This window comes from Ambystoma mexicanum, chromosome 1p (genome assembly GCF_040938575.1).
Source record: "Ambystoma mexicanum isolate Mex_15411 chromosome 1p, UKY_AmexF1_1, whole genome shotgun sequence".
NCBI lineage: Eukaryota > Metazoa > Chordata > Amphibia > Caudata > Ambystomatidae > Ambystoma > Ambystoma mexicanum.
The window spans coordinates 1052193166-1052205474 of NC_090921.1; the positions used below are offsets into that span (position 1 = coordinate 1052193166).

Below are 12309 nucleotides of genomic sequence, written 5' to 3' on the forward strand. Positions count from 1 at the left end.
TGCAGTTAGGTTTGGTATGCATTTCCCTTGGCCTGAATTTAGGCAAGAAAGATGGTAACATAGAAGGAATCTTAATTCAACATGCCAGGTAAGTTTCGAATCAGTATTCAATGCAGGGGTAAGTATGTGAATGAGTTTAGGCTGCCGCTGCGCAAAACTCGCAGCCAGTCGAAATCACCCAAGGCAACTTACCACGGTGAAGTAGATTGAGAAGGGCATGTATGGTATAGTTTGGCAAGTAGCAAGAAATATTCAGGAATTAATGGGAGGTATTTAAAAAAAAGAAAAACGTACAGATGAAGAAACGAAAAACTGCATCAATCAGTGATGTTTTTGAAGGGGTGGGGGATTATTTTCCTTTTTTCCTTTAAGGAGAGGGAACAGGATAGAATTCCAACTAAGCTGTAATGGCGGTGGGGTGATTTGTGGCAAAAAATTGAATAAAAGGAAAAACCAGTGAAGTAGAATGGTGTATATGGGAGGGGATAACAGATTGAGACAGATAAAGTCTTACTGCATCGGGTGAAGTGACTCAACCCGTGTGGAGAGAAGCGGCACCCAGGTTGCTGGAGAAAGAAACTGCATTGTCAGATGAGAGTGGATAGTGGGGCAGGGCACGTCCTTGTATGCGTTGCTAATGGCAGCCGCATATGTATAGGGGAAAAAATGGATCATGTGACAACATGACGTTAATTTGTCATGTGTCTCGGGAGTGGAGCCTACTGCGTGAAGGGGGAAGAAGATATACATCAAATACTGTATAATAAAGCGTGGAAGCCTGTGGCACCCTACAGACTTGTTGCAAGGAAGCAGTCCTCTGCTGATTGAGAGTGCAAGACAAAACCGCACCATTTTGAGGCCTGCCTTACACACACACACGCACACTCCCGCCCCCTCCCCCCCCACACCCAGGCATGTGCATGAACCTATATGGGATTTCCTTACCTGTCAAGGCAGGAAGAAGGACAAATTACAATATGGCCAAAGAACAAGTGAAAATCTCGTGGCACAGCCATTTTAGGACACTGGCTACGATTAGTAGCCGTATGTTTTGAATGTGCTGTGAGGGGTTAGAAATGAAAAGCGGACCCAAAGTGGTAGTGTTTTCAATATCGGACATCTTTATTGAAAAGGAAATGGTTGGATAAAGGTCTATCGATCCCTATCCTAAAGAAAGTTTACCGACCTAGGAAACTAAAACTAAAGATCTGTCTGTCTCTCGTCATCAAAAATATAACCACTGTCGTCCTGTCCAAAACATTAATCCGACCCTCACATTAAATAAAACTAAGTGTCTCTGATGTAAGTTTGGTGAAACATGTTAATAAAACAAATATATGATTTAAACAAGATACTCCTTGGATCCAAAAGGGGATTTTCCCCTTCCCCTGTATGTCTCAGGTAGGATGGCAAACAGTGTTCCTTTCAAATAAGGGCCCCTAATGGATGGCAAAGTCTCTTTCACACAACCACTTCTCAAGGATGGCAAACGTGTCTTTTACCAGCATCCATTTTCTAAGAATAACAAAAAGGTATTTTCTCTAGCAATCACTTTTTTGGGATGGCAAAAGTGTTCCTTTCATATAAGGACTCCTTAAAGATGGCAAAGTGTCTCTTTCAAGCATCCATCTCCTAATGATACCAAAATGTCTCTTTTCAAGCAACCGCTAATTAAGGACGGCAAAAGTGTCTTTTTCAAATCTCTACTTCCTTAAGGATGTTAACAGTAGTTTCTTTAGATGATGAAAGTAGTTTTTTAGTATGACGAAAGTGTCTTTTATAAGAACCACTGTTTACTGGTATACTCTCCTCCCAGGTATCTGTTCACAATATCTGTAATCTCTGAATTATTTAGATGATTGCGGTTGTACTCGCATACCAGGAATCCCTTTCTGGGGCCTACAGATCCCCAGAAAGGGGATATCTTCTCCCCCCTTCTGTCCAATGCCTGATGCACTTCTTCCACCAGGGCTTCTCTTTATTGTTACCACTGTCTTCCTGTATATCACATTTGCTTCACCACTGTATATACTTTCTTGGCTTACGGTATTACTTGTCCCAACTTTCCCAACATTGATATTTCATATATGGAGATGTGTTCAAGTTGGACCTTTTCACTCATTCAAGAATATTCATCTGCTTTTAGTTACACTTTCGCCAACTTTCCCCATACCGACATCTCATATATGTGGAGGCTTGTTCAAGTTTAGTCTTTCAATTCCCTCATTAACATTAATTGGCTTCTGGCAACACTAGCTCCAACCTTACCTGTATTTACTTCCTCCTTCCAGTCAGGTGAGACAAGGACCTTAAATCATTGCATAGGGCCTCGTTACGGGGTTGCTGGTAAAGCCCGCCAGTAGCTGGTGGGTTACCGACAACCCTGTATTACCGTTACCGCCGCCTGACAGCCCGGTGCTACTGGGATATCACAGGCGTCGTTACGGTAAATTCCCACTCCCATGGAGTCTGTAAGGACTCCATGGGAACCCTGAAGCACCGGCACTGTTACTAACGGTGCCGGTGCTTCAGTAAAAAGCCTGCCGGTAGGAGCCCGAACTCCTGGCATGTCAGGCCTGCCGGTAGTTCAGTGTCCCTACCGGCAGACTTTCAGTGAGCCGGTCCGCAAAAAGGGTGCTGGTAACTTGTTACTGGCACCTTTTTTTCCGGGCTGACTCAATCATAATGAGGCCCATGGTCACAGTAGAGTTGACTGTCGCACAGCAGGAAGAAGAGAAAATGTAAAGAGCAGCCAGAAAATAGGTTTAAGGTGTGTTGTGCAACAAGGCCAGTAGCCTGGCCTTGTCTAGAGGGTAGCGGAAGACCTGCAACAAAGCAATACAGAGGCAGTCCTAATCTTGAAAGCAAACGCATCACAGGGCCCCAAACCCTGCTCCCCTCCCACCAAGTGACCTTTATCTCCAGCCTTGCCTCGAAGTACAAATGCTCGCCAGTGTTTTCTCTCGGTTGCAGATAATGGCAAACCAAAAGCTGGGTTTGGGGAAGAGAAAACCAGAGCAGCAGCTTGACTGACGTACCAACAGATTGGGGAAGGAGGAAGAGGATGGGTAGGTAGAAAGAGTAGACGCATGGGCGTGAGTGAACCTAACCGAATCCAACAGAGTAAGGTACAATCCTAATTTCCTGTTAGAAGACTATCCTTTGGCGAGAGAAGGGAAAGTTAGGAAGATGCTGAGGGAATTGATGAGCCTGAATTTTGGGAACACTCATTAGTCTAGGACAGTAGGAGTTACAGTTCAGTAGTACTAACTGGGGGTTACAGATGCCTAGGTTAGGGAAGAAATCCCATGGGAGACGAGAGGGGTGTTATGTGACAGTTGACGTTTTCTGAAAATCTGTCAAATATTGGACAAAGATCACCAGCCCCATGGTCAAACTTCAGTTTTACTCAGAATTGCAAAGCCACAGTAGGACAGCAGAAAGGAGCGGTGGCGGTGGGGAGGTGGATGCGAGATCGTGTCACATTACGTCTTCTGCCTTATTAGCAAAATAGTTTATTCCTTGTATGGTTGTAGACATTACGACTAATCGTGTGCACTCACCCAGCTTCATAACATGGTCTTTTCTGTTCATTTGTAGGCTTAAATCCGTGGGCGAACCTGATTGAAATCCTAGAAGAGAAGAATGGCGCTGATGCAGAGCTGCTTGTGTTTGCGATGAACCTCATCAACAAGGTAAAGTGGTGCAGATTTCCATTCTGTGTCAACCTCTTGCCCCTCCACCGCACTACCAGCCAAGTCCATCCTCTGTCTGGCTCGAGCTTGGCACTTCCGGATTAACCCTAGGCTGTCCAAGGCCGTTACACAAATGATTTCCACTGAGCTGGGGAGGATGCTCGGATCCTTTTCAGTGGTTAAGCCTACTACAATGAAACTACTGGACCCCACCCAGTGCAAACCTCCTTTCAAGTCCACTTGCTGTGTCAGTGTCTTCTAGTTCTGCTTTGAATAGTAAAACGCATTCTTCTCCATTATCTCTATAGCCCTATTGCAACGAAAGTTACCATACAATAAAGACAGAACTCTGTGAAAATATTTTACTGAAAAATGTACAGAATGTCTACATTTTGAGATGGTGGCATTTTAACAGTGAATTTGTAAAAAATACAATATTTTGTATGGTGGTCCCTGATTCAGCTACTTATTGATTTACAAAGGAGTGTGGGGTGTGGGAGCCCCTCTACTGAGAATGAACATGGGTCAAACATCCTGTTCTATGGAGTTTCTTCCACTCCGGAGGGTCTACAACCACATTTTAGCTCACTGCACCCTTCACAGAGGAGAAATATAAATGTTCCTATCTGTCTTTGTCCCACCCACAAGGGCAGTCCATCACCAACATGCTAGGCAAATCTCCTCTGAACAAGCGTACCAACAGCAACCCCAGACACCTGTTTTGGCCTAGTCTGGACTCATCAGTGATGTGAAGCTGAGCCTCTATAAGACAGTGAGCAAGGGGTCCGCGTCTGGATTACCCTGGGTCACTTACAGTGAAACCCCAAGTTTTACAAAGTTACAATGGAGTGTGGGAGCCCCTCTACTGAGAACGAACATGAGTCAAATACCCTGTTCTATATAATTTCTTCCACTCAGGAGGGTCTACAACCACATTTTGGCTCATTGCACCCTTCACAGAGGAAGAATATGCATTTGCATAGCAGCCTGGTCCCACCCACAAGGGCAGCCCAGCACCGACATCCTAGGCAAATCGTCCCTGAAAAAGAGCACCATCAGCAAATCCAGACCGAGCCAGTCATGAAGGAACAGTGAGACTTCCTGGGAGCAGAAGCTGGCGGTTCCGTTTTGTGCACAGCCTCCAGAAGCCAGAGGGAGCCCAACCCTCTCACCAGCTTCTCAGAAATGCAGCATACGGTGAAGGAGCGGGGAGTGGAGACAAAGAGGAGTGGAGAGTGTGTGGAGATCAGAAAGGACCGCTGCAGGAAAGTTAGTGGATCGCTACAGAGGGGTGAAACAATACAGCATGGAGTGATCCAAAACCAAAGAGCGAGACTTCTGTAGCGACACTGAAGAGAATCCTTGTTGCAGACGTGCTATATTGCGTTCATTAACTGCATTGACATGCTGTAAGATTCTGTGAGTGACAGAGGATTGGTCGAATGACCTTTGGAGGAAATAACGAACGACAATGGGTCATTTCTTTACCAAAAATGAAAAGCCTTCAATAACTAAACCTGACACATACACTAAAAATTCTGAGGGGTTTGTACATAGCTGCCGGTTTAGGCAGCTCAAGGGATCGGAAACGTTTGACAAATGCAATTAGCAGAAAGTTGTCCAATGTACTAAACCTACATTCTTCTATCCATATATATGTGTTGTATTTAAGGTTTTGTCTATATTTTTACATGTTATGTCAACAAAAGGGTGTATAGGCAAAGCACTGATTGTTGGGTGCCGCAAGTTTGTTTCTGGAAAATTTGATTATTGGGACAACTTTTGTTACAATAGTACTTAACCCTAAGTCCTAAAAATATGAGGGTCCGCCTTTCGTTAAATATAGATCTGTGAGTGCACCCAGGGAATTTATAGAGAATGATTGATGGTAACGTGATAACGCAACATTGATTGCTCATAGTGAAGGGCTGCAAGAGACTTGGTGAAATGAGCGGGGGATATTTGTTGCAAATATGATATTCGTTCATCACCCGCAGTCTAGTGCCGTGCTGCAGAAGCCTATGAGAGAGGCTGGTGCAACTGAAGGAAGGAGCGACACTTCTCAGATCACTCAGGGTTGTATCCGCTACGTGATGTAATACCTTCAAGTTACTCATGAATTACTATAGGAATTGATCAACACATTTAACAGAAGACAAAGGAGAGGGAGTCCTTTTGTTGCCAAGACTGAGAAAAGTGACACAAGATGTCTTTTATTAATCTTTGGCCTTCAACTTCTCGTCTCCGAGAGCTACTTGAAGCCAGTCATTCCCAAATGAAAGACCGTTGGCCATGCAGTAGATGACTGTGCAAGGCTAGACTGCACCAGGAAAGAGACGTGTAAAGCAGTCTAGGACATTGGAGCTAGAATCCGTGCGGTGTCGAAAGACTGCGAAGTAATGTGACAATGATTCCGTAAGGAAGCCTCACTGGTTGTGTCATCCAGATACCGTTTCTACCCTAAAACCCAGCACCCTTGCCTGTGAAGATGCTTTTCATCTGTACTTTCTGCGAGTTTCAACACTTTTATTTATTTATTTATTTTTTCACTGGCCTGCAAGGGCTCTTTCCTGCTTCTGTGCAGAGGTCGAGCTGAGCGGGAAGAAATGGGAGTCGAGTTGCACCACGTTTATTTTCCAATAAGAGTTGCAACCACAGTCTTGGAACTGTACTTTTTACAATTAAAGCATGGAGTTTCATTTCCTCGATGGGACATTGGAAGCAAATCTCTTCACTCGAACGCCTGATTGGCTGGCAAGCGGTGAGGTATGTGAGAGGCACACGTGGGGAATATTACTGTGCAAGTGGGGGAAGAACATACTCATCACATTATGCGTCTATTTTGCTGTATTTAAAAGCCCTGGCAGCACCTTGGTGGCTAAAACAATTATTTCTTGGGTGTACGTATGGTGTTGGTGATCGATTCTTTTTGTAGTGATGAGACCGCTAACAATCAGTGTGTTTGTTTATTGTTCACTACTCACCGGCCCCTCTGGCGACTCTCTTAGCGTCTCCAACAGCACCCCTCAACACTTGCGGGAGAAATTTGACAAAATGATTGTGCTACATTAAAAAGTAAGGCTTTTCAATCCTCTCCAGAAAGTCTCTTTTTTTGGAAAGTATGAAGGGAACTGCGACACAATGTGGAGTAAGGGGGCGTGAAAGAGAGATGCCACGAGGAGGGTGGGCAGGAGGTGGGCTGAGCGAGGTTAGGCCACGGTGGGAGAGGGTGCTGCATGGAACCGCACACAGGGCTCTTCTTGTAGATCAATGCTGCTACTGTAGGCCTATTTCCAGAGCCCTCTGATTGGCTCCAGTGCACGTGCCGGGAGAAAATTGCGGTTAAGGCTTCCGTAAAAAACGGATCCTCCTCTTTTTTTCTTTTAGACACTGGCGGCTCTTCCGGATCAGGATTCGTTTTATGACGTCACAGACTGTCTGGAAAAGTTGGGAATGGAGAAGATTGTCCAGCGCTATTTGACCAGCAAAGGCACTGACCCGGATTTAAAGCAGCAATTCACTGCTTATGAGGTAAGGGGGCATTTCCAACTGTCCCTACTGTTTATATGGTGATTATTACTGCCTAAGCCTTCAACTGCCCTCATTCCCCTGAGGTACTATTACTTTTGGGCACGGTTAATGGTGCTATTGGAGCCCTTGATAGCTATAGGCTAATCTGTAGACTCTCAGGGCCCGATTCTTAACGTGGCACAGTGAACGTGCTAAAGAGCACAATACACTGCGCCAAATGAGGACGCCCAGGCTCCACCAGTATTCTCAAGTGGGCCTGGGCGTCCTTGTAGTGCACGACAGTGCACCTTCAGAAGGCTTCAGGATTGCGCCTGTTTTAGTCATAACGGGCGCAATCCTGAAATATCAGCTGCATTTTTGTAAAATAACAACATATTCGTTATTTTACAAAAATGCTGCCGAGAAAACGGGTGTATATGAAAACTTAAAATAGCGCACATATACGGTACCATTTTGGTGCCATTAGACTGGAGGAGTGCCACAAGAAGCCTTGTTGGGTTTATATGAAAGTGTTCATATACACCTGTGTTTTGTATATGAACACTTTCCCTTACACCAAAGTAAGCAGCTTCAACGTTGAAGCTGCTTACTTTGGTGTATATGAAAGTGTTCATATAGACCGGTGTTCTCAGCAGCATTTTTGTAAAATAACGAATATGTTGTTATTTTGCAAAAATGCTGCAGAGATTTCAGGATTGCACCCGTTATGACAAAAACAGGCGCAATCCCGAAGGTGCACTGTCGTACACTACGAGGACGCCCAGGCCCACTTGAGAATACTGGTGGTGCCTGGGCATCCTGATTTGGCTTTAGCACGTTCACTGTGCCAAGTTAAGAATAGGGCCCTCAGAATAGGTCTTAAGTACCGAAAATGTTGTTAATGTTTTTAACGAATTTGTCGGTACTTAAGACCCAGTTGAGAATCCACAACACATTAACCTCGACTGGCGGGCGGACTGGGAACTAAAAGAGGCCCTGGAAATAGTTTTCAAAGTGGCTCCATATCACACATTTTCAGCAAGCCCAACCCTTTTCCTATGGGAAAATGTGGAAATAAAATAGGGTACCACACAAGAGAGGCCAAGGGTGCAGAGGCCTACCGGGGAATCTCCAGAGTCCCTATAGGCCAGTCCAGCCCTGGCCTCGGCTTATGCAGGCCAAACAGAGTCTTGATCCAGTTGGAATTGTGCTGCACAGTGAGAAGATCTAAGCCATGGTCATCCAGCTGCCTTATGCTTGCTGTTGGCAGTGCTTGGCTTCCTGGTAACAGATCACACATCTTTTGAAAGCCCTGTGAAAGCAGTGACATCTCCTGAGGGGCGTGGCCCATCTCTGACTTCAATGCCCCTTGAAGAAGGGCAGATCTAGCCTTTTCTATTTTAAATAAGGAGGTCGACGATCATGCGGTGTGCCTTGGGATTGTGGGAGTCATTAGCCATTTAGAATTCTCCCATAGTTCATAGGGCACGGGTAGTAGATGTTGACCATTGCGTTTCACTGCTCTGTTTACACTCGATATGGTCATGTGCTGTTGGAACGCTATCCCTAGGTAGCGTTTTCCCTAATGATCCTTCACTCAGACCAGGATCTTACATCTCCACCAAGATTATTGGCCCAAACTGTGGACCAGTAGGGGAGGCGTGTTTGACTCTGGTCTTCCCTTTATTCATGGTGTTTTAGAGTAGATGCTCTGCCGAGAGTCCCGGGTCTGTGTGGCAGATTAGCTGAGGGGGACATTGCCTTTTCGGTGCCTAAGGTTCTCTCAACTTCTCCAGCATGGGGTTTGGCATGGATTCACATGCTCATGAATATTCCCCGTCGTCAGGCTGGGAATCCTCGGTAAAGAAAAAAAAATCAGTATCAGTTTCGTTTCTGATCTGTCTTTCTTAGTAGTAACCAATCACTGGTCTCTGGGTCATACTGTCCCAGCCAATGACTGCCCTCTCCCTAAGCCCCTCCCCTGGCAGCCATCCTCAGATTTTTACCGCACGTTCAAGTGTTGGGAGGCCTCGTGCTATAGCTCTCGAGCTTTTACTGCATTTTTGCGCTTTTTTCTAAGAGATTTTCTAATTTTTCGGTTAAATCGAGCCTCAAGCTCCACCGTTCCACTTCCGATCAACGGGGACCCGTTTCGGAATTTTCGACACCCCTCAAGGGTGAAGTTTTCATCGAGTTACGCTTCTTGGAGGATTCCAGAAGATCTGAGGCCTACCATGTACATGGCCCAGGATAAGGAAAGCTCGACGTCCCGGATCCAAGCTGTTCAGGAACTGCCCTGGATGCGGTTTACAGAATGTTTTCAAGGAGGACGAGCATTCGAGATGTCTCTACTGCCTTCCTGAGGACAAGACGCACGTGGAGAAGGACTATGCGTTCTGCAAGAACCTATCGGAACGGACCATGAGGGATCGTCGTTCCCGCCTCACCAGCTGGCTGGAGAAGGGCCCAGCAGATGAGAAGAAGAAAAGGTCAGAGCGGTCTTCTAAGTCCTGTGAGGCCGCCCCGGCGACGGGGGCCCAACAGAAGGCTAAGCACCGTGAGTCCGCGGGCACCGGGAGTGCTGAACGGTCGGGCTCTTCGGCTGCCAGGCAGGGCGCGCCTTCCCTGGCACCATCAACCACGAGCCAATACTCTGGTTCGGGGAAGAGGAAATCCGAGAACCCGGGTAAGCTTCTGGAGAGGCCCCGGTCGATCTCGAAGGATTCGGCCGAGGGGGAGCAAGGAGGTGACCATCCCCCCCAAGGTGAAGGTCTCAAGCGCGCCAAAGGTGGCAAGGGCCTTGATTCACCCGGCTAAGGCCTCTATCGAGGGAGTCGCGGCGGCCCCGTCGAAGCCTGGGGAGGCTACACCTGTTGCGGCAATCTCAGGGCCCAGAGTTTCCCTGCCTTCGCGGAGGGAATCCTCTTTCCAGCCCATCGACAAGACCCCTGTGAAGACCCGGTGGAAAAAGAGGGGGGGCGGTGGCCATTACGGACACGGATTCAGACTCTGAGGAGGAGCTGGTGGAAACCGTGAAGAACCTCAATGAGAGGTTTGAGAAGGTATGATCCCACAGGAGGGATCCCGAAGAGGTGGTCAAAGAAAGTGACGGTGGCGCCGACGAGATCCCAGTGGAGGAGCAGCCATCCCTCCCGTTGCAGCCATTGCCCGAGCCTCAGGACAACTCGGCGGCCATTTTGATGGCAATCTAAACCTTATGTACAGAGATGAGGACGAGATTACCACGAACCCCGGTGGACGATCCAGTACCGGGCCCGTCAGGAAGCCCTCCGAACAAGTGGAGGAGAGTTCATCCCTCCCCGCGCTTCATGCCCCCACGACCCGTGGAGCCCTCATCCCCCTCACCGGACCCCAGGGATGACACGGCGACGGATACGAGGACGGATGACGACGGTGGTGACGACAGGACGGACCTTCCATCACCACTTCCTCGGGCTTCCCCGCCCGACGAAATTGGCTCCTTTCACGCCATGATCGCCAGGGCATCCGAGCTCTTCGAGCTCTGCCCGGGGAACAGAAGAAGGAGGGTTTCCTCTATCAACAGCAAGAGGCCAAGAGAAAGACGGTCCTCGCGGTACCGTTACTCGACGATATCTGGGACGAGGGACTTGCAATCCTGAAGAACCCGTCCACGACGCCTGCCAAGAGGGACAGGTACGAGAAGTAGTACCAGGTCCCCAACGCCGCCCCTTTGTGTCTCGGGGCTCAACCTACGCCAGATTCGGTCGTCTCAGCGGCAGTCAAGAAGAAGGCGGCGGGGGCGACAGCCTCAACCTCTACTTCCCCACCTGACGGCGAGGGTAAGAAATTGGACGCCATGGGGCGACGGGTCATCTCGTCGGCAGCGACGACAATTAAGGTGGCCAACGTCTTAGCGATTGTGGCCCGTTACGACAGGGAGCTATGGTACAAGATAGCTCCTCTACTGGACTACCAATCAGAGGACAAGAGGGCGGAGGCCCTGGAGATTCTGCAGGAAGGTGAGGTGGCATCAGACCATGCCATAACGGTGGCAACGGACATTGCCGACACCGGGTTTCGCAACGGTGTTTGCCTTCGACGACGAAGCTGGCTCAAGGCGACAGACTTCCGTCAGGACGTGCAGACCAGGGTTTTGGACATGCCGTTCGACGGCAACAACCTGTTTGGGGAAAATGGTGGATGAGTCGCTTCAGCCCATCAAGGCCGACACAGAGACGGCCCGAGCCCTGGGAGTCATTCAGCAACGACGGCCCTTTCGGAGCACCGGAGGCAGACAGGGGGCCTCCAAGGGATCAGGCTGTGGCTCCTCTACGTACCGCCAGGTGGCCCGCTCCTCGTCCCAGGAGGCTTACAGAGGTCACGGCAAGCAAGGAGGATCTCGGCGTCGTCGCCAAGGAGGCCAAGGCGGCAAGGCCGCCTCCAAGCAAGATGGAACCGACTGTAGCGTCGGGCCCCCACCGAAGCACCCCGGTGGGAGGCCGGCTGGCGAAGTTCGTCAGCGTGTGGGAGTCCATCTCCACTGACCGTTGGGTGCTGGATGCCCTGGCCCACGGGCACACTCTCGAATTCCAAAAGAAGTGTCCCCGCATTCCTCCCGTGGCCAGGAAGGAAAATCACGTCCCTCAACTGCTGTTGGAGGTAAAGGCGATGCTCAAGAAAGGTGCCATCAAGCTCGTCCCCAAGAGGCTCTGGGGCTCCGGAGTATACTCAAGATACTTCCTCGTCAGAAAGAAGACAGGCGGTTGGTGCCCCATCCTGGACCTACGTCGGTTGAACAAATAAATCAAGGCACAGAAGTTCGGGATGGTCACTCTCCAGCACGTGCTGGGACAGCTGGAGGAGGGTGACTTCCTATCGTCGTTGGACTTGGAGGATGCTTACTTCCACATCCCCATTCTAAAAGGACACCGAAAGTTCCTCACATTCGTAGTCCAAGGACACCACTACCAATTCAGAGCTCTGCCATTCGGATTGAAGTCGGCACCCAGGGTGTTCACCAAGTGCCTAGCACCAGTGGCGGCGTGGCTGCGCCTGCAGGGGATCCACGTCTACCCCTACCTGGACAACTGGCTCATCCGTGCAAGGACAAGAGAACTCGCCG

The 12309-nt window shown here is 48.7% G+C and overlaps 1 protein-coding gene across 3 annotated transcripts in view; it reads left to right on the top strand.

Moving 5' to 3' along the window:
* The window catches only part of LOC138447928 (FH1/FH2 domain-containing protein 1-like), a 546688-nt gene that overhangs the window by 403128 nt on the left and 131251 nt on the right, over window positions 1-12309 (top strand). For all 3 annotated transcript variants that reach the window (XM_069604454.1, XM_069604457.1, XM_069604458.1), the window contains 2 exons: window positions 3601-3695; window positions 7083-7226. In XM_069604454.1, coding sequence (XP_069460555.1) covers window positions 3601-3695; window positions 7083-7226 — 239 coding nt within the window. The remainder of the gene's footprint in view (window positions 1-3600; window positions 3696-7082; window positions 7227-12309) is intronic.